General features: G+C 48.0%; 1 protein-coding gene across 1 annotated transcript in view; it reads left to right on the plus strand.

Annotated features, from left to right (window-relative positions):
* ATXN10 (ataxin 10) overlaps positions 1 to 27,271 on the plus strand; it is a 155,564-nt gene continuing 128,293 nt past the window's right edge. The window contains exons 1-5 of the mRNA XM_077757899.1: positions 1 to 89; positions 561 to 752; positions 2,123 to 2,205; positions 16,037 to 16,133; positions 18,194 to 18,352. Of these exons, the coding sequence (XP_077614025.1) occupies positions 1 to 89; positions 561 to 752; positions 2,123 to 2,205; positions 16,037 to 16,133; positions 18,194 to 18,352 (620 nt within the window). The remainder of the gene's footprint in view (positions 90 to 560; positions 753 to 2,122; positions 2,206 to 16,036; positions 16,134 to 18,193; positions 18,353 to 27,271) is intronic.

A 27,271-nucleotide genomic window follows, 5' to 3' on the forward strand; every position in this document is an offset into this window, starting at 1 on the left:
ATGGACTCCGGCTCCTGGCTCACACCGCACGTGGTGCTGGCCTCCTGGTATCGAGGGCCTGGAGAGCATGTGGGCCTCCTGGTGGCTTCGTGAGCGCTGTTTCTCACGCTTATGCTTTAGTGCTTACTGGGTGACAGTGGACATGGTGATACACTATTTCTAGAACATAGAATGTAGATATTCTATTTAGATCGAAGACAGATCTGTATGCGTAGACCCTCGCCTGTAACTGGTTTTGGGGGGTGGGGATACTCAAGCCTGACTCCTGTTGGAAATGTGGCTCTGCCGGTTATGAGCCCAGTTATATGGGCAAGTCACTTAAACTACCCTCCACATCAGTTGGGTTTAAGTAAATAATACGTGAGAAAGTCGGTACGAATGGTGCCTGGCTAAGCGCTCCATAGATGTAGCTCTCTTAGTTTGTGTTGCAAACTAAAGAGCTAGAACGGACCGGCCTAGCCCACCTCCCCACAGATAGAAGTGTAAACAGTATTCTGGACAGGACACTGGGAAATTAGATGGTTTTCTCTCTGGTTTGCAACAGTTTTATCCTTTTTCAGAGAAACAGCACCCAGGACCATCTTCCAGAGAGTGCTGGACATCCTGAAGAAATGTTCTCATGCTGTCGAGCTGGCCTGCAGGGACCCGGCCCAGGCGGAGCACCTGGCTTCCAGCCTGCAGCTCATAACCGAGTGTTTCCGGTGCCTCCGAAACGCCTGTATCGAGTGTTCTGGGAACCAGAACTCCATCAGGTAGAGTTCTTTGTCTGTGCACGCTCGTTGTGTCGTCCGGGTCTCCGGGCCAGATGCTTGAGGCGTCCGGTGTGACCAGTGTCACCACGAGGCTGCGTTTGCGGCCCTAGGGAGAGTCCTCCGCAGGCTCGCTGCTGCCGACTCTTAGATGAGCACGTAGATGGTGCCACACAGAATAGGGGGTGTTAACATTAGGGGTTATTTTGGTTTTTTATTTAGTCAGTAAAACCTTGGTTTGCGAGCATAATTCGTTTCTGAAACCCATTTATAATCCAGAGCAATTGTATATCAAAGTGAATTTCCCCATAAGAAATAATGGAAACTCAGGATTTGTTCCATAACCCAAAAGTATTCAAATAAAAATGATTACAGTATTGTAATATAATACAAATGATTTATAATAAAAAATATATATAAAAAAATAAAGTAACCTGCGCTTATCTTTGAAAGCCTTCGTGGCTGGTGTGAGGGAGACGAGAGGAGGGTGATCGTGTAGGACGACTTTCACTCTCACTAATGGAATCACTGATACCTGTTGGCCCAGTGGAATTGTTTTCTGTGTGGGGGCCATTGTCTGCGCTCACACGCACAGTACTAGTAAACTCCTGTCATAGACTGTATTTAATGTAACCGGCAGTAAGGCAGCAAAGGGTCTGTCTGTAGGCAGTGTGACCTAGAATGAAGCAAAGCCTTCCTATGCTCACCCTTGTGTGGGAAAGCAACAGACTGTCCAGAGGTGCTTTGACGTGACAAAATACACTAGTGGCAGTCGTGGGCACCTTCCAGTGCTCTGAAAAACCACCGATGTCTGCCAAACACCACAGCCTGAGACTGAGCATCTGAGCATGGGAGGCAATCACCCACAAGCCCACGGTGAGCGAGCGAGAGAGAACCATTGGCTCAGGGGCACCTGGAGGCTCAGTCGGGTAAGCCTCCGACTTCGGCTCAGGTCATGATCTCACGGTTCATGGGTTCGAGCCCCGGGTCGGGCTCTGTGCTGACAGCTCAGGGCCTGGAGCCTGCTTGGGATTCTGTGTCTCCCTCTCTCTCCACCCCTTCCTCACTCGTGCTCTGTCTCTGTCTCTCAAAAAATAATCATTTAAAAAAAAAATTAAAAGAACCATTGGCTCAGTTGTGATCATGTGACATTTGGCATCACGTACTACTCGTATTGCAAGACATTGCTTGTTTATCAATTTAAAATTTATTAGAAATGTTTGCTGGTGTTGGGGAGCACTCGTACAAGTTACAATCCAAGGTTTTACTGCGTTTCTAATGTGTTATGAGGTATGTGGATATAGTTACAGAGCACAGTGACTTTAACCTAATTAATGTGTCTCTCTTTTTTTTTTTTTTTAAACCCTTTACAGGAACTTGGATACAATTGGTGTTGCTGTTGATTTGATTCTCCTTTTCCGTGAGCTGCGGGTGGAGCAGGAATCCCTGTTGACAGGTAACTTGTGGTTTGATTCACAAATTATTTGTATTTTTGTAAAGGGTTTAAAAACCACAACTCTTGAGTGTTACATTGTTCATTAAAGCAAACGTGTCATTTCACGATCAGAGAAACTTATTTAGTGATGATAGTGACTTTCCATAAAAGAAAGGGGCAACGACTTCCTTTCTTCCCTCTCTTGTGGGCTGAACTGTGCCCAGATCCACAGGGCGCATTCCCCACCCCCTGGCACTTGAGACTGTGGCTGTAGGTGGAGTCCGGGTCTTTAAAGGGATAAATGAGGTAAAATAAGTAATCCGTTAGGACTGGGGTTGCCGTAAGAAGAGGTCAGGACAGGGACACACGCAGAGAGAAGAACGTGCAGAGAGACGACCATGTGAGGACACGGGAAAGGACGGCCGCCTGCAGGCCCAGGAAGGCCCCGCACCCCGCCCCGCCCGGCCGTCCCTGTCGTGCAGGCCGCCTGGCCTGTGGCGCCACATGTGCGTATGGCGCCCCTGTTCTCCATGCTGGGTGGGACCCCAGCAGTGACCAAAGCAGGCAGACGAGTCTTTGCCTCAGCGTGCTGACAGCGCAGGGGGGGCGTCTGGCGCTCGTGGGTTACCTGTGTCAAGCACGCGCACATCTGGGGGAGGCAGCGCCCTGACTGCTGATAGCTGCTGAGGGATCAGGAGAGAAATCCAGCCTCAGGATTCGAAGACCAGGAAGCTTTTCGAGACTTTTTTTTTTTTTTTTTACAGTTTTGCCTTTAAATTTTTTTTTTTAATGTTTTATTTATTTCTAGAGAGAGAAAGAGAGAGACAGTGTGAGCAGGGGAGGGTCAGAGAGAGAGGGAGTCACAGACTGAAACAGGCTCCAGGCTGGCAGTCAGCACAGAGCCCGACGCGGGGCTCGAACCCACAAACCGCGAGATCATGACCTAAGCGAAAGTCGGACGCTTAACCGACTAAGCCACCCAGGCGCCCCTTTTCAAGTCTTTTTTGAATGTGTTTGGTTCTTAAAGTATTAGCGTCCATACTTCTTCTTTGGACAGGGGTTATTATTGTAAGATCCTATAAGAAAGCATAGAATTTTAACAAACGATGTCTTTATCCGAAGACTCGAAATACTTCTGGGGAAACCCAAGGCATTTAATAATAAAATCTTAATGTAAATGTCCAGCTTATAAGAATAAGTACTAGATTGTGGACAAAACAAATTCTTTCTAGTAATAATTCAACAAATAACATCCTCTAAAGGAGAAATCCTCATGGACTCAGTTGGTTAAGCGTCTGACTCGATCTCTGCGCAGGTCATGATCAGAGCCCTGAGTCCGGTTCTGTGCTTCTAGTATGCATCCTCTCTCAAATCAACTTTTTTTTTTTCTTTTTTCTTTTTTTTCAAATCAACTTCTTAAAAAAAATATAAAGGAGAAATCTCCAGCTGTCTGTAAAATACGGTCTGATTTATAAGTGGATTTACCTACAGTTCTCAGTGCCTGTACTGCCTCTAAACAGTGAGGCCGCCTCATCTCCGTGTTAACGTAGGTGCTGCTGTTGGGAGGGGGAGAGCCACATGTGGTGGCCTCTGCGAGGGAGGGACACCGAGGCTCAGGGCGCAGGGTCAGCGGTGCTGCCTGGCTCAGCACAGTCCTCTTCCTGCTCCGCGACCCCTCAGTGTTCTCCTTTGACGCCTTTGTTAAGAGTCCCGCGTCCCTACCTGGTTCAGACTTCTTCCTCAGGGAAATTGCAATTATCTTTTCAATTAATTAAATCATCTAAGACTCTGCATACAAAGTGTTTGCGTTTTTCTGAACAGCAATAATTTCTCAGGTGTCCTTGAGAAACCGATAGGGTGTAGGATTTGGTTGGAAGGCACTTTCAAGACGTTGTACATTTAGAAGTCTTTCCATAGCTCTGTTTTATAGTGAAACGGAAGCCTCCATGCAAATTCGGGGATGACAAACGGGCAGTGAAACCCAGACTGCGCTCGGCTGCGTGGAGAATCATCTGGTTTTGAAGCCTGTGTGTGGTGTGGTAATTCAGAAGGGGACTTCCGAGTGCACTGCCTTTCACGGTTACTGAAGCTTCCTGATGTGGGGGACAGCGCGGCGGGCAGGCGTGGGTTTCCCTGGAGGGTCGGGTTCTGAAGAAGACGCCCGGGGAAGCGGGGCGCGCACTCCATGATGAAGTAGCCATCAGAGCGAGCCCGCGCTTCACCCCTCACCCTCTGGCCCCCGGCCTCCCGTCAGCACAGCCGGTGCCCTCCTGTCCTCCCTGGACCCCACAGGCCCCTCTGCTCTGCCCCAGACGTGCCACAGGAAACTTGGTGTAGCCTGTTCACGTGATCAAAGACTATTTCATGCGATCGATTTTTCTCTTCACCGAAGCAAGTAGGCGATCTAATGAAAAACTTAAAGGAGCTGATTTCTGAAATTTGTTATGACCTGATTTGCCATGAAGACTACACTGGCCGTGTGATTGGGGGCCTGGCTGTTCACTGATGTGCACCGGTCAGAGGACGGGTCTTCAGACACCTGGGTTGTGTTGTGCTATGTTGTTGGGGTGTTCAGAGCTGTTTGTGGTCCTGGAGGCTGCATTTGTTTTTGGTTTTTTTTTAACGTTTATTTATTTTTGAGAGAGTGTGAGTGGAGGAGGGGCAGAGACAGAGGGAGACAGAATGTGAAGCAGGCTTCAGGCTCCAAGCTGTTAGGACCGAGCCCGATGTGGGGCTTGAACTCAGGGACCGCGAGATCAGGACCTGAGCTGAAGTCAGACAGATGCTAACTGGCTGAGCCCCCCAGGCACCCCTTGGCAGCTGCATTTGTATCCATTTCGTTCAGTGATAGGTTTCTTACCGACATGGGATCCCCGCAGCACACACGTAACCACTCGCGAGGGAACAGTTGAGTGGCATTGGGAGCAGTCACCATGTTGTGCAGCCAGCAGCGTGGATGGCATGTATTTTCATGGTCCCAGGAGGAAACCCGGTCCCCCCTGCGCCCCGGCTGCCGCTGGTCTGCGCCTGTCTCTGTGGGTTTACGTCTGGATTTCTTCTGGAAGTGGAGTCAGGATTATTGGCCCTTCTTTGGCTTCTTTCACTAAGTAGAGCGTTTTCCAGAGCTGATCCCCATGGTGGGCTGTATCAGCACTTGAGGTTTTCAGATGACTGGATCCTAATCCGTCGTGTACACGTGCTGGTTTGTTTATGTCTTCACGCAGTGCGGCCCCGTCTCCACTGATGGGCGTCCGGGCAGTGCTGCTCCGAACAGGCACGGACAGGCCTCTGTCTGAGTGGCTGTTTTCTGTTCTTTGGGAATATGCTTAGCCATAGAATTGCACGTCAAGTTTATATTTAAATCATCGAGGAACTGCCAGACTTTTCTTAGCGGCTGAACTATTCTACGTTTTTACCAACAACATATGGTATTCCGGTTTCTCCACGTCCTTGCTGACATTTATTTTCCTTTTTTTTTGTTTGTTTGTTTTTTTTGGTTTTTTTTTGGATTACAGTCATCCTGATGTTTGTGAAGTGGTGTCTTACTGCGATTTGCGTTTTCCTCATGATCGATGATGCTGAGCACCTTCTGATGCACCTGTTTTGGCCATTTGTAGGTCTTCTTTGGGGAAGTGTCTGTTCAGGTTCTTTGCCCAGTTTTTAATTGGGCTGTTTGTCTTTTTGTTGGTGAATTTCAAGAGTTGGGTGTATATCATGCATGCTGAGAATGAGGTTGAATCTGTAGGTCCCTTTGGGGAGAGATGGCCATCTTGCTGATCCTGGGTCTTCCGGTCCCCGAATATGCACCGTCTCCCCATGCAGTTAGGTCTGCAAATTCTAGTTATGTCCGCTTTAGGCAGATGACATGTGTTTGTAGGCAGAGCTGGAAGGATATTACTGAGGCAAGAAGGAGAATGGAAGCTAAGAACATACTTCTCACTTCTTAGAAAGGGCAGTTCACAGTATTCCTGAATTTATTTGGAATTCAGTAGTGAAACTTGGATTCAACAATGAAACTCAAAAAAGTTTCATAGTGTGTTAGTTCAAGCCTAATATAAGCCTTGCAAAAAGTATTCTGGTTTTTTGTTTTTCTAAATATTTGAAATGTTTATTTATTTATTTATTAAAAAAAAAATTTTTTTTTTTAATGTTTTATTTATTTCTAGGAGAGAGACAGCATGAGTAGGGGAGGGTCAGAGAGAGAGGGAGTCACAGACTCTGAAACAGGCTCCAGGCTCTGAGCTGGCAGTCAGCACAGAGCCCGACGCGGGGCTCGAACCCACGAACAGTGAGATAATGACCTAAGCGAAAGTCGACGCTTAACCAACTAAGCCACCCAGGTGCCCCTGAAATGTTTATTTTTGAGAGAGAGTGTGAGCTGGGGAGGGCCAGAGGGAGAGGCAGACACAGAATCCGAAGCAGCTCTAGGCTCCAAGCTGTCAGCACAGAGCCCGATGCGGGGCTCGAACCTGTGAGCCATGAGATCATGACCTGAGCCGAAGTCGGACACTCAGCCGACTGAGCCCTCCACCCAGGCACCCCAGAAGTATTCTGGTTCTTAATAAAGCACCCATAGTGTGTTTTGACTGTTCCTCTGTGAGAATTGTCTTCTTGTGGATTTTTAGCAGAGCACCTGTGACAGCTTCTTGTTCCCACTCTGGAGGTAAAAACTGTAATTACATTGTCAAAATAATATTTAGAGTATTATTTTCAGAGAATAATTGCAGTGGTGTGACGAATATATTATGCTCATCAAATTTTATGTAAACACAAGCAGGAGTTATTTTAATTGAGTTATTGCTGTTGTTTTTGGCCTTTATTCTTTTCTAATCTGTAAAAATAATGTTGGGATTTTTGAGGGGCTTTGTAACATTTGCAGTATTTACACAGATCAGTTGATAAGCTGTTTGGTAAAAGTAAACTGTCATTTGTACTTGTCTGGGGTTTCTTTTCTTGCTGCTAGCCCATCTGTAAACCTTTTCCTTCCTGGAATCGTGTTCTGATTCAGAGTGCTAATTTTCAGTTGCCTGATGTTGGCTTCCAGACCAACTTACATTGTTGGCTTTTGTGTGTGTGTGTGTTAAATTTTACAAGGATTTGACTGTTAATGTTCTAAAATACTCAGTGAAAATATAAATGTCACTTTAAATTGTGACTTAAGATGAAAAATGAGGATATAACCTTTCATTATAAGCATTTTTCTGTAGCTCGTTATGGAGTAAAGCCGTCACGTGCATCCAGGCTGACTTAGACAAGCACTTGACTTTCTTCGGTCCTTTACGGTATTTGGATGCATGGGAATGACTGTGTACTTGCAGTTTTGGATCTTGCGTCTTTGGGATCCTAATGTTAGCTTTGTCCAGTTTTGACGTTCTTAGTTCATCGTTTTCTTTGTATTTTGTGTTTTCCTCATCTCGGTGTTGCGATTCCTGGCCCACGGCTCCACTGCTGTGAGCCGGGAGTTGTCGAGTTAGAGTGAGCGAGCGGCGCGGGCACATTCCACACCTCACCTTCCCTGATCTTCGCGACCTCTCTGCCTTCAGGTGCTGGAGAAACAGCGCGTCCCCTGCTCAGCCAGGGGTTGGGCTTGAGGGGAAGGCCAGGTCCCCGGCGAGTCTGAGGCGAGAGGACAGAGCCCCGGGCCTGGACCGGCGGACCGGTCCCTTCTCCGGCGAAGCAGAGGCCTGGAAAGTCTAAAGACTTTGGAAGTCTCCTCGGTCTTGACATCTTCCTCTGGTTGCTGGCGGGTGGGCACCCTTTTGTGGAGCAAAGGGTTTCGGCTCCTTCTGTGACTCGGTGCGCCGTCGGCCTCAGTCCCATCCTGGGGTCTGCTGCGTTTGCCCGGGGCAGGCTGTGTGACCGGAGCTCCGCTGTGCCCTAGAGTAAAGGGCGAGGCTTAGCACCTGCCCCCCGCGCTGTCGTGGGTCACTTGTCGCGTTTGTTCTCGCTCTTTACCTCAGCCCGGCTCCTGGGGCCGATCCGGTGCTGGCGTGTACTTCCTCGGAGGCGTCTCGGTCTCTTTCCGCCCAGAATCTCGGCACATGCCATTCTGCCTGCATGTGCTGCGCTGGCCCCGACGTGAACCGCTTCCAAACCAGTGAGCAAACAGCAGGGCGCGGGCGTCCACACCTCGGCACGCATGCCACGCATAGCTGGGGCGCCCAGGCCAGCCGGCGGGGGCCTTTAGGTACGGGGTGTGTCGCTGGGGTGAGGGGGGGCTGGACCTGCGTTCGGGGGAGTGTCTGGTTACCACAAAGGACAGAAGTATTTCAGGTATTTCCCCGAGCGGCATCGCGGTGCCCGTGTGAACCGAGCGGACGCTGGCCTTGGGGGCCCACGTGCAGCCTCAGTGGCGGCTGGCCCCGCGCTGGCTGCTGATTTACATCCTCGCCCGGAGCCTCCTTTTCTTCATCTGTGACACGTAGGCAGTGCCGTCGCCTTGCTGTGAAGATGCAGGAAGAATCCACCTGAACCCCACCTGCGCATCACAGTAGCCATTGCGGCACATTAGGCGTCATCCTGGCTCCTGGGCCGCTGTTGCTTATGCCGAGCTCGCCCTGGCGTCTGGGTCCCGTGCGGCGTTGCCTGGCCCGGGGGTCCGTGTGTCGGGCCCAGTGGAGCTGGAGGCGGGAAGCAGGGACCTGCTCCCCACTCACGTCTCCCTCCTGGAGCCGCGCCTGCACCCCTTCTGTTGTGTCCCGTACTGGCCTTGTTCTCCCCCCGGGGGGGGACCCGACATCAGCTGGCCAGGCCCTGCTGAACCCCCTGCCTGAGGTGTCCCGTGCTCCGCAGGAGTCCACGGCCACCAGGCAGCCCCTTTCCCCGGAGGTCTGGCCGCCAGCCGTGCGGAGCCCCTGCCGGTTCTGGGCTCTCAGAAGCTCCCCCGTGTGCCTTTGGGTTCCGAGGGGGGAGCTGTTTCCTGTAGCCTCAGTGTCTGTGTGACCTCAGCGTGGCCTTCGTAGCTTAACTGACTCCCGATAGCAGGTTTTCCTTGTTGAAAGAACTCGTTTGCTTTTGTCCCCCTGACGTGCCCTGACTGAGCTGTGATCCTGCTCTGGGGCCTGTGTTCTTGCTCCCGCCGGGGCCTCCTTTCCCTTCCTCCCTGCCCTCCGCGCGCCTCCCTCCTGCCCTCCGCGCGCCTCCCTCCTGCCCTTCCTTCTCTCCGTCCACTCTGCCGGCGAGGGCACGACCAGGACACAGAAACCAGGCCGAAATTTAATGGGGACAATTTAACGTAAAGAATCGCTAACTATAACAAAGGCTTTGAAATAACAGAGGATTGACGCCTGGAAGTACGGAGAACGCCAGCGAATACCGGAACGACAGACGTGCTGAGTGGCCAGGACCCCTGGAGCTGCAGCGCGTGTCCAGGAAGAGACTCCCCTCCCCCTGGGTCTGAGTCCATCCCTGCTTCGAGAGGGCACGGGTGGGGCCGGCCGGCCGGTGAGGTCGCTGAGAGGCGGTGTCGGTGGAACTTGCCGGAATCCACCCTCTGGGGTTGCAGGGGCAAGTGGTTCACAGGGAGGGGTCGTGACTGGGAACTTGCTTGGAAGCGTCCTGAGGAGGTTCTCGGCTGTCAGACGCCCCCGGCTGGTCCCGCGCTGCAGGAGTGAGTCACCGGAGGGGCTTGACCGCAGCGGACACACGCCATGGGGGCCTGGCCGAGGGGCGAGCCGGGTGCCCCCGAACTCGCCAGCTGATGAGGCAGACTTCCCGCAAGGGCCCGCCTGCATTCGGAGCTGAGCAGCAGCGACCGCTACCCTGTGGCCACCCAGACGCCTCGGAGAGCCAGCCGGCGCGCAGCCCCCCGACATCTCCGGCAGGCGCGGGGCTTTAGGGACCCTCCTGTGTGGCCTCACCTTCCCACAGATGCCTGGGCACCTCCCGACCGAGTTGTGCAGCTCTGGTGGGCGTGTAGTAGAATCCTGGGGTTTTCCATGGGGTTCCGCACTTCCTATGTTTTGCTTTTTGGTGGTCTTTATTAAGTGTTGTTTCAAATTCCACCTCCCTCCTATTTTTCTACTGGATTTGTCTGTCTTCTTACCAGTTTATAAACGCTCTTTAATCTGTGTATAAATCCTCTGGCAGTTATGCGGTCCTATGTATGAGTTCATATCTTTTCCCGTTCTGTGGATAGTTTTTGTTTGTTCACTCTATGGTATCTTTTGAGAAATTCTTAGTTTTAATGTAGCCTAGATGGTTAATGTTTTTCTTTATGACGTTATTTTGTGTGTCTTGTTTAAAATATCTTTCTTGCTCTGCAGTGTTGTTTTCTAAAAGCTTTTTTCTATTTTTACTTTTTTACCCTTAGATTGGTACTCGGAATTGAATTTTCTGTGTTGTGTGGGGAAGGAGTCCAGTTTCAATTTTTCCATACTGGTACCCAGTTGTCCTAATGTTGTTTTTGAAAAGGCCAATTTGTACTCCGCGTCTTTGTCACATCTTTGTCATTGATCACGTCAGTATAGGTTTGGATCCGTTTCTTGTGTTTTCTCTCCTGTTGACGTGTCGACCTCTTCCTGCTCCAGTGCCGTACGGGTACCTGCCACTGCTTACTGTTCTGTGCAAACAAATCCTCTTACCTCGAGATTTTCAGTAGCGTCTCAGCCCTTTGTGTCATGACATAAATTTTAGAATCATCTTGTCAAATTACAGATGCCCACGCAGACATACAGACGTTCTCCAGTGTGTAAAATGACACACATGCACGCACACATATATGTATGTGTATGCATGGATGCCCGCATTCTTCTCCCTAAAGAAGAATGGATTCCTCGACTCTGTGAACATGGTGTCATTCTTCACTCAGTCAGGTCTTAGAATCTTTTTTCTTAGTGGCACTGTGCGTCATTTTTAGTTACAGTTTTGATGCTTTTTTTCTTTTTAATGTTTATATATTTATTTTGAGAGAGTGAGAGAGTGAGTGAACAGGGGAGAGGCAGAGAGGGAGACACAGAATCCCAAACTGGCTCCATGCTGCCAGCCTAGAGCCTGATATGGGGCTTCAACCCATGAACTGTGACATTGTGACCTGAGCCAAAATCAAGAGTCAGATGCTGGGGTGCTTGGGTGACTTGGTTTGTTGGGCATCTGACTTCAGCTCAGATCATGATCTCACAGTCCATGAATTCGAGCCCCATGTTGGGCTCTGTGCTGACAGCTCAGAGCCTGGAGCCTGCTTCATATCCTCTGTCTCCCTCTCTCTCTGTCCCTTCCCTGCTCACACTATGTTTCTCTGTCTCTCAAAAAAAAAAAAAAAAAAGAAAGAAAGAAAAAAGAAAAAGAGTTGGATGCTTAACTGACTAAGCCACCCAAGCGCCCCCATTTTTGATGCTTTTATGAATAAGCTCCTTTCTTGATTGTTTTTCTTGCTCCCTATATGTACGGAAGTATTACTGACCTTTTAAATATTGACTTTGCATCCAGCAACTTTTGTGACTTACTCATTCAAACAGCTCCTACGCCTAAAAATGTCCGCATACATTAGAAATGACATTTCAACTGTAGAGGGGGAAAAAAAAGATGGTTTAACGTTTTCTTCTCCAGTGTTTGGCCTTTCTCTGTTTTGCTGGCCCGGATTTTCAGGGGAGTGTGGGCTACAAACCGTGGTCGCAGGCGCCCCTGTCTCCTTCCCTTTCCAAGGAAACACTTTCTCTCCATCTGGCTGTTATAACATGTGCCGTGCATTCTTTGTTGGAGACCCATTCAGGGTAAAGAAGCCACCTCTATTCTTTGGTGGCTACGAGTTGTTCAGTTTTGTTTGGTTTGTTGTTTAAAATTATGAATGGGTGTTGAACTTCATCAACTACATTTTCTGCAGCCATTGAGACGATCATATAGTTTTGTCCTTTGTAGGATAGTGTGGTCAGTTCCAAAGTCGGACTTTGGAATCAGTTCCAAAGTCGGACTTTGGAACAGTAAAACAGTTCACAGTGCAGGTGTAAGTGCAGCTTGATCTAGCTGCGTGCTGTTAGGTTCATCCTGAAATACATCTTTTGTATTTTCACCTTCTGTCCCCTTCCTTTTTCACACTGTGCGTGTTTAACTCGGTGTCTGTCACAGTGATGCTGGCCCCACCAGGTTGATGTGAGGGCCTGCTCTCTCTTTTTCTGTTCTTTGGAAGAGTCATATAAATTGAAAGTCTTTCTCCCTAGAGTGTGAGCAGACGGTAAAGCTGCCTGGGTCTAGGATGTTTTTCGGTGGGAAAATCTGACTGTCGCCTCAGTTACCTTCAAGGCTGTCACACTCTGCAGGCATTCCCTGAATATTCTACAGAGATGGTTGTTGTTACCTGTGTTCCAGGGTTTTGTTCATTTAATTTAAATTTTCTAACGGTGTGGCCTAATGTTATTCGGAATGACTTCCGACTTGCTTTTTTGGTGTCTGCGCAATCTGTGGCAGCGTCTTTGTCATTTCTGAAAATGGAATGTCGTCGTTCTTTGTGCCTTTTCTCCACTTCGATCCGTTTTTCCAGAGGTTGGTCATTATGGAGCTTTTAGAAGAGTCATGTTGTGGATTTCCTGATATTCTCTCTTTATGATTGCTGTCAATTTTAATAATCTCTTGCTCTTAATCTTTATTTTCTTCGTTCCCTGTTTTGGGATATTTTAATTATCCTTTTTGTAATTTCTTGAAGCAGGTGGTCATTGATTTTTGTCGTTCTTTCCCAAAATACACATTTTAAAGCTTTAAGTTTCCCTCTTGGTACTGTGTTAGCTGCATTGAGAAGCTTTGGATTGAGGTATTTTTGTTAACATTTAGTTTGAAATACTGTATTTCTAATTTCCCCCCAAATACTCCCACATAGGCATAATGGCGATGTAGTGAGTGAGCACCACCTGTATGCAGTGTAGTGAGTGAGCACCACCTGTATGTCAGTCTTTAAAAGTGCACTGAGAGTTGTCTTTCTGCAGCACCTGGTGAGGTGGTGTTTGGCGGCCTGTCCTTGGGAAGGCTGTTTACTCTGCAGTTGAAAACCATTTTTCCTTTTCACCGATCAGCTTCGTGTATAAGCAAGCGGGTGCTCGGATAAGCATGAGATAACCGTATTGGGCTGATATAGTCACAGGAATAAGTCCAGAATTGTGATACTTTATAATTAATTGTGTGACTTTGGTCAGGTTCCTTATAACCGCCGTGGGTCTTGGGCCCCCATGCTCTGTAAGGAGGATGAAGGCACCTGACTGGGGAGTAGCATTCTCCACACGGGAGTACAGTAGGTATTCTAATAAGTGAGCGCGCATACAGTAGGCACTCAGGGTGTCTGTTTAGAGTCTCTGACCTCAGGAACAAACACGTGTTTTCATGGAACATTTGGAAACCTGACATTTTAAACCAGTTCTTACCGAGTCCGTACTGTGTGCTGGTAACACGGGTGTGGCCTGATGGGCCTCTTCTGCATCCTCTCCTGCACGCTCATCGGAGTTAGCGGTCGCCGCGTCATCCTTACCATCGACAGAACAGGGACTGTCCCCACGTTACGGTGGGGAACGTGTACCTCTCACATTCACATCCCGTGCACACATCACACTGAGCTGGGAATTGATCAGGTCTGTTTTCCCCCACAGTTCTATAGTCCTGTTGTTCTTCTTTCCTTCAGGTAGACTATTTTTTAGAGCCATTTCGGGTTCACGGCAAAATCGAGAAGGTGCAGAGATTTCTCATGTGTCTCCCGCCCCTGCACAGCCTCCTCCACAGTTAGCATGTGGCACCAAAGTGACCACTGCTCTTGAGCTACAGGCTTGAAGTGCACGGCTCCTCGTGTGCGCAGATGGGTTTTCACCCAACAGCACTGTAAATGTATTTTCTCTTCCCCACAAGTTTCTTAGTATTTTCTTTTCTCTGGCTTTATTTATTCTAAGGATACACTATGTGAAACAAATAATGTACAAAATGTGTGTTAATCAGCTACTTCTGTTACTGAGAAATCTTCTGGTTAGCAGTAGCTTATTTATTCATAGTTAAGTTTTGGGGGCGTCAGAGGCCATATGTTGATTTTTGACCGTGGGGAGGGTCAGTTCCCTGAACCCCCACATGGTCAAGGGTGTCTGTAACGCATTTGTTATGTTATCACCCACAGTGTGCTGTTTACATTATGGTTCATTCTTGGTGTTTTACATTTTATGGGTTTGGACAAAGTATACGCGGTGAGCTGTCTTCACCATTAGAGTATCGTACAGAGTAGTTTCACTGCCCAAAAGTCCTCTGGGCTCTGCCTCCTCACTGCCCCTGCCCTGACCCCAGGCAGCCGCACGTCTTTTCACGGTCTCCATAGCTTTGCCTTCCCCAGGCTGTCATAGCTGGCACACTGCAGTACGCGGCCTTTGCACTTGGCAGGCAATGCGACTTCCCTCCTTGCGTGTTCATGATTTGATAGCTCACTTCTTTCAGTGCTGAGCAATACTTCCTTGTCTGCGTGGACTGCAGTTCATTTATCTAGTCCCTGGCGGAAGGACACTTTGGTTGCTTTCATCTGGCAATTATGAGTAAAGCTGCTGTAAACATTAACGTGCAGGGTTTTTTGTGGACCTAAGTTGTCAGTTACTTTGGGTAAATACCAAGGATTGTGATTGTTGGATTGTATGTTAAGAGTGTGTGTAGTCTGGGGCGCCTGGGTGGCTTAGTCGGTTAAGCGTCCGACTTTCTCTTAGGTCATGATCTCGCGGTTTGTGGGTTCGAGCCCCACGTCAGACTCTGTGCTGACTGCCAGCTCAGAGCCTGGAGCCTGTTTCAGTCTGTGACTCCCTCTGTCTCTGACCCTCCCCTGCTCACGCTGTCTGTCTCTCTCCTAGAAATAAATAAAACATTAAAAAAAATTAAAAAATTAAAGTGTGTGTAGTTTTGTAAGAAACTGAGTCGTCCTGCACAGCGGCCGCAGCAGTCCGCGCCCCCCAGCCGTGCACAAGCACTCCTGTCGCTCGACATCTGTGTCAGCACCGCGTGTTGTCAGTGTTGTGCATTTTGTCCGGTGTTCTCTAGTTTTATTTGGTGAAGTAGTCTAAGTATGTCAACTAGCTTGTTACTAAATGCTATCAAAATCTTTCACATAGACTAACTTTTTGTCTGCTTGTTTTATAAGTTACCAAGAAAGTTATCTTACTACTGGAAAGTTTAATTGTATTTTTTTTCTTTCTTCTGGGTTTTTGTCAGTTCTTCTTTTATTTATATATATATTTGAGGCAATATCATTTACGATTGCAACTTACAATTGTTATATCTTTCTGATATGTCTTTCTTTTTAAAGTTTACTTTCTTTCCTTCAGTAATCTCTACATCCAACGTGGGGCTCCTACTCACAACCTTGAGACTCAGGGCTGATGCTACACCGACTGAGCCGGCCGGGTGCTCCCGAAATGATAATGCATTTTGCCTTAATGTTTCTTACATCTCATTTTAAGGGGTGTATGACTTCCTTTTTAGGCTGGTATTTGCCTAGTATAGACTTTTGCTTTTTGACTTGCAATATTTCTGTAGTATTATGTTTTAGATGTTTAAGTAGCATTAAGTTAGATTTTTAAAAAATCTAGTCAAAGAGTAATTCTCTTAATTGGAGTTCATTGTCCAGTGTTATTTAATGTAAATTAGAGCTACATTGGGTTGACATTTACAGGTTTTTTTTTTTTTTTTTTTTTAAAGAAGTTAGTTAATTTTGTATGGAGCACATTGCTTTGGAAAGGCACTTTACCATTAACGTCACGCCCAGAATTTCATCCCAGTGAGGGACTTTCAGAGTTAAAAGAAGCAAACAGAAACTCCCCGTTTAATAATGTGGAATGGTTTCTATTAAGATATGTTTGTTCGGTATGTTAAAAAATTTTTAAATTGTCTCTTTTTTACTTTTATAAATCGCCAGCATTTCGCTGCGGCCTGCAGTTTCTGGGCAACGTCGCCTCACGGAATGAAGATTCACAGTCCGTCGTGTGGGCACACGCTTTCCCGGAGCTCTTTCTGTGAGTGTTTTCATAAAAGTTTCTCTGACTTCTGGAAAGACTGGTTATAGCATTCCATTTACATGAAGTTCAATAACAGGGAAAACGAACCCTCGGTCACAGAACTGAGGGTAGTGGTGGCTGGTGGTGGGCGGTGAGAAGGTCGGTTCCGGCCGGGAGAGGGTGTGAGGGAGTCTCCTGGGCTTCTGGGAATGTTCTGTGTCTCCATCGGGGTGGGAGTGGTGGAGCTATAGCCACGTCAAATGATTTATTGGGCCGTATGCTTAAGATTTATGCCCTTTATTGTATGTCAGCTGTATTTTAAGAAAATTAAAGTTTTGATTAAATATTGTTAAGTTCACAGTGACTTATAGGAAAACAAATTCATAAGAAAAAACTATAAAACACTGAAGCATGAGCAGTGAATTGGTCACATATTTATTTATGGAGCCCTTGTCGTGTGCCCAGCACAGGGCTGCTGGGCAGATCTGGAGAGCGGTAAGGTGTGCACAGCCGGTCGGTTTGTCTAGGTTGGTTTGTTGTACTATTTTGTTTTGACCAACTTCTGTTAGTTCACATGAAATTGAGCATTGGGATCGAAGGTGAGCGGTAATGGAGGCAGGGAGGCAATGGGAGGCGTTAATCCAGGCTCCGTGGCCAACGTGGGGCGTCCGTGGCTGTGGTGGCAGCGAAGTGGCCGAGCGGTGGCTCTGTGTGCTCCGGGCCAGGTATCCCTCCCGTGCCTGTGATTCCTGTCCTGACAGCGGCCCTGCGGGGCCAGGCGAGGGGCTGACGCCCACTGCTGGTCGAGGGCAGAGCTGCTCTCTGGATCCAAAGGCTGCTTCTGCCGCCTACACGCTGTGCGGCCTTCCGGTTGTAAGGTTTTCTGCGCTGACGTGGGAAGTGTGATGTTCAGATCACATACACTCGAACGTTATCCCTGGGTCGCTGAGTTGGTAGCTGGCTCTCAAGTTTCTCCAAATAATGAGAGTCGAAGGCACAAAATCTTTATGATTCATGATAGTTGAGCTTAGGAGGAAGGAAAGAATTATGGAATTTGAGCTACAGAAATAGAAATTACTCATTCTTGAGATTTCGTTCCTGTAAAACATTTTGAACACCTAATATCTGTGAGGTTCTGAGCTAGGTTAAGTGGAATATGGTTAATTTAGATCTATTTGTTACTCCCCAAAAACCCATGCTTTGGGTGGAACAGGTGAGCACACGGCAGTGGAAGAACGGACACAGGGCAAATCCATACATCACAGAATCCCAGGGGAGAGGCCCCTGCACGGGCTGTTGAGAAGCCGTGACCGTTTACGCTGTGGTTTTGCTTATGGTCTCAGATCTGCTCCTCGCGGACGCCTGTGAGATGGGCTCAGGAGCTCGTTGCATTCCCTTTTTCTATCAGAAGACACACTGAAAGACGTAATTTGACTGCAGTCTGCATGTGTTTTGTGAGGCAAATATTTAACCAAATTAGAATTCCAGCTTTGGGAGGTACTGGCTTTATGCCCTTGGACAAGTAGAGTCAACACGCTGTTGTGTTGTGTATAGTATGAGGACAGTACCTCCTCCGGAAGAGTATTATGAAGTTTAACTTAAAAAAAAATCCTGCCATAGTGCACAGCCCATGACGTAATTGACCGTCGGTAAATCAGGGACCTTCCTGACAAAGACCGTGTAGCTGGGGCTTTTGCCTCCTCTCTCCCGCCAGTGAACCCTCTTTCTGTCGTTCCTGAACTCTCCGGCCCTTGGAACGGTTGAAGGAGTGCCTGTAGTTAATGGGGGTCTCATGTTTTACCTTTTGATTTTTTTTTTCTAACAAGAGTGAACATGTTAATGCTTTATAAATGCAATCATTTATCTTTTTCTTTAATCAGATGGTATTTGCTTTTAAATGCCTTCGAGTCCTAAAGTCAGCTGCATCTTTAACATTGGCTACTTTGGGTCACGACTAATTTTACATTGCTCTTTTTATAGTAAATAAGGTACTTGTTTCAAAGTGTTGTCATTTATTAAATCCTTAAAAACATCAGTTTGCTAAATGGGGCTAACGCCCTCATGTCTTTGTTCGGAAGGTCTTGCTTAAATCATCCAGACAAAAAAATTGTTGCCTACTCGTCAATGATTTTGTTCACATCCCTGAACTCTGAAAGAATGAAAGAACTGGAAGAAAACCTGAACATCGCGATTGACGTCGTCGATGCTCACCAGAAGCAGCCCGAGTCGGAATGGCCGTAAGTCTCTCGTTAGACGTCTGCTTGCTTAAGAGCATCATAACAGACCCTTTCCTTGCAGAGCAAGTAAGAGTTTGAATTCTAGTAATTGAACAGCAAGTGAACACTAAACATGTGCGGATAGAATCTCTCAGCCGCACCTGGGGGCTGGGGAAGGTGGATGGAGGTGCGGGTCAGGGTACAGCCTGAGAACACACAGCCCTTGTGGGGGCGGCCAGATCACATTGCCGTGGCTGCACTTGATGGTTCGTTAAGGATCAGACATTGATACGTGTCTCATGGGCCTGTGTTCCTCTGAGACATTCACTGTCATCTGAGCTGTAGTGTCCGTCCGTTCCCCGGCCCCATATGTAACGCCTCCTTTCCCTCTGCTTGCTTTTCAAGATTTTTCTTTGCCTTTTCAGGAGCTTAATTATGATGTCCTGGTGTGGATTTCTTTGAGTATATCTTCTTTGAGTTCCCTCGACTTCTTGAATCTGTCGGTTTATGTTGCCACATTTGGGGAGTTTCCACCCATTATTTGTTTGAACGCTTTTCGGCCCCACGTTCTTTCCCCTCTCGTGTGGGGACTCCGTGTCAGGCCACAGAAGGCCACGGCTGAGGCTGACTGTGATCTGTAAAGACTCAAGAAGGCACTGTTAGATTTAGACAGTTTGTTATTCTGTGGACAGGGAAAGGGGAAGCCGTGATCCCATCATCCCACGTGCCGAAAAGGGGCTGGATGACTGGGGTGACCATTGCGGGTGGCCCATTGCTTGAAGTGGTTTTATATTCTGAGGGGCTGGGCAGACCGCTCTGTATCTCATCAGGACAGGTCTCACGGCCTCCATGGCATCAGGCCTGCCATCCCTGAGCTGTGGGAGGATTACGGAGTGTCGGGCTTTTGTCCGCGTGGCCTGGGTGCACGTGTGGGAAGGAGGCCGTCAGAGCAGTCCCGGCCCTGCTGACTCCAACCTTCGTCTTCTGTTGTCGGTCTGCAGCCCCCTGAGGCTCTGATCAGGCTTTGTGTGGGTTTTGTTCATGTCTCCTGCATTCTGTTTTCTCTTTTAAGCCAGTACCTCACTATTTCGGTGACTGTAGCATTGTGTACATTTTAAATCAGAAACTCTTAAGTCTTCCAACTTCATTAGTTTTTTTTTGAGATTTTTTGGGCTGTTCTGGGTCCTTGTGTTATAGATTAATTTTTAGATTGGCCTTTTAGCTTGTTCAGAAAAGCAGCTAGAGTTTTGGTAGTGATTACATGCATGTGCAGATCAGCTTGAGGAATGTTACCATTTGAACTAGATTAAGTTTTCCAGTCTGTGTGTAGGTATCTCTCCATTTACTTAGGCCTTATTAATTTCTTCAGTGAAGTTCTTTTTTTTCTTTTATCATTTTTATTTGTTTTTGAGAGACAGAGCAAGCAGGGGTGGGACAGAGAGAGAGAGAGAGAGATACAGACACACACACACACACACACACACACACACACACGCACAGAGAACCTGAAGCAGGCTCCAGGCTCTGAGCTGTCAGCACAGAGCCTGATGCAGGGCTCAAACTCATGGACCAAGAGATCATGACCTGAGCTGATGTCAAATGCTTAACTGACTGAGCCCCCCAGGCGCCCAGGACCTTCTGTTTCTTGGTGGTCTTCCGTCCACCTGTTGACACATTTGTGGAAGTGGACTGTTTTCTGTCTGTCCAGTCAGCCCTGTCGGTTTTTGTGTCCCTCATTTTCAGGCTCTGCTGTTATGTCTGTTTGTAATTGTTATGTCTTGAGGAGATGGCCCTTTCTTTCATCATTGTAGAATCCATCAGAAATTCTCTTGCTTTTAGTCATGTTCTCTTGTTTTCCTTAAGATCTGTTTTTGTGTGTGTTTGCACGTAGTGGCCTGTGAGGTCAGGGCACAGCCTGCATCCAGGTGGGGGGTGGGGGCTGGAGCTGCCAGTCATGCCACTCCCATTTTATTTTTTTATTTTTAAAAGTTTTTTATTTTTTTAATGTTTTTATTTAATTTTGAGTGAGTGCAAGCAGGGGAGGGGTAGAGAGAAAGGGCAGAGGAACCGAAGAGGGCTCCGCGCTGACAGCAGTGGGCCCCATATAGGGCTTGAACCCATGAACCACGAGGTCACGATCTGAGTTGAAGGCAGATACTCAACCGACTGAGCCACTCAACCGACTGTGCCACTTGCATTTCAGAGGCACTTTCTCAGTTTGGGTCTCATTCAGTGTGGACTTCAGTGTTCTTCTGAAATTATGCCTCATTTAAAAATTATTTAGTTTTCCAGACATTCATTTGTATTTGAATTAAACCCATTTGCACACAGACACAAGTTGGTGCGTGAGGATAGCAGGACACTGTGCTGGACTTAGGTTCCCTCCCTCCACGCACAGTTGTGTCATAATGGAGCGCAGCGGGGGAGTCATTAGAGGCTGCGGACTCAGCACAGTTTTCTCTAGTAGGTCTGTGTCATTTGTGAAGTACCTTACATCTATGTTTTGGCCATCGGCAGTTTTCTAGCAGCAGGGAGTCTGGGGCAAAAGATGCAGTCTGCCGCGGGACTGCGAGTCCTCACAGGTCACCAGATGGAAGCGGCCGGGAGGGAGGACCGAAAGCAGCAGTCATAACTGAGGTCTTCGGCTGTGCCGCACCGACAGTTCGATCTGTGTCAGAGGAGCCGTGCGTTCGCCAACAAGAATGGGATTGCAGAGTACAGGCGTGCTTCAGAGGTCCTGGAGGTTTGCTTCCAGAGACCAGTGAGATAGAGCGAGTGTTGGAATAAAAAGAGGTGAAATTTTTGGGTTCCCAGTGCTTATAAACGAAATGCTGGAGTGCCTGGGGGCTCAGTTGGTGAAATGTCTGACTTCGGCTCAGGTCATGATCTCACAGTTCGTGGGGCTGAGTCCTGCATCAGGCTCTGTGCGGACAGCTCGGAGCCGAGAGGCTGCTTCGGATTTTGTGTCTCCCTCTCTCTCTGTCCCTCCCCACTTGTGCTCTGTATCTCTCTCTCTCAAAAATAAATAAACATTAAAAAAATAAAAAGCAATGTTTACACTGTAGGATAATTTACTAAGTGTGCAATAGCATTAGCTCTTAAAAAAAAAGTGTGTGTACTTTAAGTAAAAACACTTTATTGCTGGAAAATGATAATCATCCTCTGAGCTTTCTGTGAAGAGTAATCACTGGTCACAGAGCATCGTGACAAATATAATAACAAGTTTGAAATACTGCAAGAATTCCCAGCATGTGACCAGAGACACAAAGTGAGCAAATGTTAGAGAGGTGGCCCTGGCAGACTTGCTGGGCACCTGCCACAGGCCTTCTGTTTGTGAAAAGTGTGTTACCTGCGAAGCACAGTGAAGTGAGATGCAGTTAACTGAGCTATCCCAGCTTCCGGAGCCTTCCAACAATATTGTTACTTTTTACTGTTAGATATGAACCCATGTCTGAAAACGACAGAGCTCCCACTCTATGCCCTCCCACCTGCTAACCCAGTGGGAGCGCTGGTGGGGAGTACGCAGCAAAACAGTGTTAGAATTCACAGGTTTGGTTATCTTTTCTTGGAAAGGGACAAATGTAAGGTTTCAGTAACCGAGTCCTTTGGATTGGGTGCACCAGAGACGTGGGGCAGTGTGGGCGCCAAGGGCTCTGGTGTGACTCAGCTTGAGTTACTGGGATCGTGTCCTCCTGAAAATGTTCACTTCTGTTGTATGTAGGTATGAAGGACGTTTTCCGGCTCTAAGACGACCCCGGCTGAATCCAGCCGTTCGGTCTTGGTGTTTGGACTCCTCTAAATCCTACAGCCAGAGAAGGTGCCTTAGGAGGAGGCCCCGGCTGCTGTAATTATCTTTTGCAGAGGTTATAACTCATTTGTGTTCTAGTAGAATTTTTTGCCTTAATGAAGATGTCATTTACTTGTCAGACAGAAGAAAGTTCCTTTCTATACTAGCCTGGTGAGCCTTGTACAGATTGCTGTAGGAAGCAGCTGTGGGTGGGATTTCCCCGGCCTCAGGAGCAAATAGGAGCATTCTTTTCTGAAGCATGTTTAAATCAGATTCTTCATTTAGTCAGTGCGGTATGATGCATTTTCTAGGTTTTCACACTCACTGAAATATTTTTTATTTGTAAATATTGCTTCTACATTGTGTGTTTCTATGGAAATGGAAATAATATGTGGCCCTCATTTGAAAAAGATTTCCCTAAAACCTTAACTTTAGGAATAACTTCGTTTGTCAATGTTACACTGATCTTTGTCTTTTTTTTTAAGTTTATTTATTTATTATTTTGAGAGAGAGAGACCAAACAGGGGAGGGGCAGAGAGAGAGAGAGAGAGAGAGAGAATCCCAAGCAGGCCCCGCGCTGTCAGCGTGGAGCCCAAGGATGGGATTGAACTCACAAACCTTGAGATCATGACCTGAGCCAAGATCAAGAGTTGGACACTTAACCAATGGAGCCACCCAGGCGCCCTTGTCTTTTTTTTTTCTTTAATGTATGCTTCTTGATGCTTAGAGATGGCTTTTAGCGACTTCTGTGTGCAATAGGAACACTGCCTTGTAGATGATCATGAATCTGTCTGTAACTGTTCACATACCTCAGCACCATTTGTAAATGAGGAAGATCAAGGGAAAGTAGGAGAGGGAAAGAAGGACTTTTATGCATCTGGGTTTTTAGCCAGGATGGAAAATGATGCAAATATGTGGTCAGTGCTTTGACATCGACAGCTTGATTTGTGAATGTTAGCTTTTCTGTAATCGCATTTCAGTGATGAATTTCAAGATTGGGCTGAGGCTTCTGCCTCTGACGGCCTGCGTGAGTCAGTCTTGGCACCAGAAACAGAAAGCAGTGGGTGAAGTGGCTGGCCTGGGACCCTCGTGCGCGCGAGGCAGACGTTTGGCTTGTGTGTCCCTGCGTACAGTTCAGGACTGGCCCAAGTATCGCATTTCTCACTTTCTCTTTTTGTAAAATCTGTTTCTCTGATGCCTTTTCTACTCCAACTTCTGCCTTTGTAGAGTATATTTTTGGCCCTCCCCACGACCATTTGGTCTTTTCCACAAAGGAAAAGAGAACAGGAGAAGGGGCTTTGGGCTCCACACAGGGAATAATTGCCCTTTTTGTGAGGATCTGATCTGCTTTTCTCTTGGAAAACTTGTGAGTTAGAAACTGCCCCTGCCCTGTGCCCTTTGCATGCTGGTAGGAAACTCAGGAAGCTTAAAGTACTCACTTCAAACAAGAACTGATTAAGTCAGTGATTATTAATTGAGGGAGACACAGAATCCAAAGCAGGCTCCAGATTCTAGGCTGTCAGCACAGAGCCTGACTTGGGACTTGAACCCACGAACCGTGAGATCATGATCTGAGCCAAAGTTGGATGCTTAACCGACTGAGCCACCCAGGTCCCCTTATTAGTAGTAATTTAAATATGGTTGGTATGGGGCCCAGACTGTGAAGAAAAACAAAAAAGAGCTTTCGACTTTGGCAGAGTGCTCCAGTGCGGTGATGGGGCTTGGAAGGGCTGGGCAGTGCTCTGGAATTGGGGTTCAGGGAAGCCCTCCTAAGGCGGTGACATTTGAGCTGAGAGCAGGGTCCCAGCCTGTTTGATAGCCTGTGGGGAAAGGTGGAGGCCAGCTGGGAAGGACACGGAGCAGAGAAGCCTGGAGGGNGGGTGGTTTCAGAGTACTGGGCGGGACACACAGTTTGAGGGGCGACTGGAGGCCAGTTATGTTGGGCCTTGTGAACCAGGATGACATGCTTGGCCTTAGTCTCTGTGCCATGGGAGGTGACTGCACGGTTTTGAGCAGTGTGTGTACCCATGTGGTTTGCAATTTAAAAGATCCCTCTGGCCTCTGGGCCGAGGCTGAGCTGGGGTGCGGAGGGGGTGGGTAGAGTGGAGGCAGCTAGAGTGTTCGTCCAGGTCCAGGTCCAGGCAGGAGGCGTGGGTGGCTTGATGACGGTGGTGGCAGTGGGGACAAGGCACACGCAGGTTGTATGTGCTCTTCTGGGAGAGCCCGGGGGTCTTCGTGCGGATTGGACTGTGGGGTGATGCTGGGAGAAGAGAGGCAGGGGTCCGGGCCTGGGTCTGAGCACTTGGCCCGCGAGGGGTTGGGTGGCGGTGAGGAGACCAGCAGTTGTGTGCGGGCCCAGCGGAATGGAAGACGCCCACTCTGCGTCTACGTGGAGACAGTGCAGCCAGCATGGAAGTTCCGGAAGACGGAGCACAGGCTGTCGTGGGCGCCCGTGGATGCCCATGGCTGGGAGTTCGCCCATGAGGGGGGCTTCCAGAGAGTGGGCACTGCCTCCGAGCTGAGGGCAGCGCGGGTCAGGAGAGGGCGTGCCGTTGGCACTGTGGGGGGAGGGGAGGCGCAGGGGCAGCGTTTCCTGTGCCACGTGCCTGGTGTGCACGAGGACCGCGGGCTAGTGACGCTATTAAACAAGGTTTTAGGGGACCCGAGCTACTGTGCCGCCAAGTCGCCATGACAGGGAGGGGAGGTGACGTCCCCTTGTGGTTTTGTTTCTCTTTATCCGTTTGAGAAGAGACGTAGGGATTTATGAGTAAGCTGCTTTCGGGAAGCGGCCGAGATTTGCCTGCCCAGACGCAGCGCGGGCAAGACGAAGCCTGCCCGAGCCTCCAGCACCACCGCCTTCTCCCGGGACGCCGAGCCGCCGGGGCCACCGGGTGGTGGCGCTCCACCGTAGCGCAGTTAGAAGACATGAACCAGAGATGAATTTTTCTGGACGTGCTTCAATGATCTCTCTTTAATTTCGGGGCCCCCAGCCCCGTCCCTTAAGCAGGTGCGCTGCCTGTACTTCATTCCCAACACACTGTTGAGCCTCCTGCTTTTTTAACCAGAAGCTAGATTTTTGAGACCTTTCCCAAAAGTATGTAACGAGCTTTCTCCTTCTTTGGCCTCTCATCGTATGGCCGTGCTGGTTTATTTGCCCGGCCCCTCCATGGGGAACGTGTCGGGCCCCAGTGTGGCAACGCTATGCGATGTGGTTTTGTAGCCTCGTTCCTGCATCTCCACGTTGCACGTGGGCGAGTGTGACTGTCGGATGACTTCCTGGGTGCAGTTACCAGGTCAGAGGGAGCGTGCTATTTACATTTTAACAAATCACTGCCAAGAAGGCGTTCGTAGCTGCTGTTCCAACACCCGCTCCCCTTGGCCACGGGCCTGGTTTGCCACTTCCGGGCCAACAGAGCCTGCTCTCCAAGCGCTGGGGCCACCATCCTACCAAGGTTGAAATGCTGTTGTTACAGAGTATTCTTTTCTGTTTCTCTTGTTATGAGGTTGAGCACTGTTTACATGTTCAAGAGCCTGTTTTTCTTTTTTGTGCGTTTTCATTTTCTTGACCTGTTTTCCATAAGGATGTCAGTCTCACTATAGCTGTATGGAGTGTTTTCTAAATTAGGGCCAGTGGTCCTTCGTATGAAATAAATCACAAGTATTTTTTCTCACTTCCGTGTCTTTTGACTTCATGCCTAGCATTTTTTTATGTAAAAATTTTTGAGGGGTGCTTGGGTGGCCCAGTTGGCTAGCTGTCTGACTCTTGATCTTGGCTCAGGTCATGATCTCACAGTCATGGGATTGAGCCCCTCATTAGGCTCTGTGCTGAGCACGGAGCCTGNTCTCTCTCTTTCTCTCTCTCTCAAATAAATACTTAAAAATTTTTTTTGATGTTTTGGTAGATGAAACGTCTGTCTTTTTATGTCCTATAGATTTTTGGTAATGGACGTTAAGGTCTTTATCTTACTAAGGTTTTCGTCAGTGTTGTTATCATTTCACTTTTGAGGTTTAGGTATTTGCTCTGCTCACTCTTCTGCTTGGTGTAAAGGTTAATGTGCGGATCCGCTGTCCTTTCTGCTCTAGGTGCCTCTGACGGGCACGGTGGCCGTGACGCGTCTTTCCCCCGTGCCTGCCCATCGCCCTTGCCTTCACTGCCTTGCGTCCCTGGGAACCTTTTCAACTCCGTTTCCACCTGTTCAGCACACGCTACACCGTGGGAAGCTTAACGCCTTCCTCCCCCACGTGTCCCAGTCTGCTGTTGGGCTGTAGGGATTTTGTGAAATCACGTTTGTCGTACACTTAGAATATTTTGTTTTTTTAAGGAGAAATTCTCCAAAGCGCCTTTTATTTCCACAACATGCTTGACTTGGGCTTTCTGTCGGTTGTCTTAAAACTGTCGTTTTCATGTTTTCCTGCTTTTATGGTCGTCTGAGGCAGGAGGGTACATCGTGAGTCCGTTACGCCTGGAAATGGGAGGGATAGCTGGAGATGTTAACTCTTTTCAGCCATTCACTGGAGTAGACAGAGGTCAGTGTGGACGTACCTGATCTCAGAACCACCTCACTTGAGCAGTGTCATAAGCTATTATCTTAGAACTTGCAAAATCCACTTTCTTTTCAACTCCTGTGTTGTGGTCACCCAGCTAGACCGTAGTCTGGGCTATAAAGTCTCAGCGAATAAATGAGAATTGAGAGCAGACAGAGTATGGCCTCTGAGCACAGCGAATTCACATTAGAAAACCGGAACCAGATGGTATCTAGAAATATTCCAAGTGTTTGGAAATTAGCTCATCTAAATAATTGATGTGTCAAAGAAGAAATCAAAGGGCAAATTAGTTAATCTTTTGAACTGAAGGACTATGAAATTTTAGGATCTGGGGGATAAAGCTGAAGCAGTGCTTGGAAGGTACTTTATAGCTTTAAATGTTTCTACCAGGAAAGAACAAAGGTCTGAAAGCAGTGACCTTAAGTTGTACTTTGTGAAGACAGAGAAGGGCCCAATAAAAGCCGAGTAAGCCGCAGAAAGAGGCGAATGGTAAGAACTCAGGGCCGAAGTCAGTGACACAGAAAACAGAAACACACTAGAAAAAATTAACCAAGGCAAGATTGGTTCTTTAAGATCAATAAAATTGGTAAAAAAAAAAAAAAAAAAAA

Source organism: Crocuta crocuta, unplaced genomic scaffold (genome assembly GCF_008692635.1).
Source record: "Crocuta crocuta isolate KB4526 unplaced genomic scaffold, BGI_CrCroc_1.0 scaffold143, whole genome shotgun sequence".
Lineage (NCBI taxonomy): Eukaryota > Metazoa > Chordata > Mammalia > Carnivora > Hyaenidae > Crocuta > Crocuta crocuta.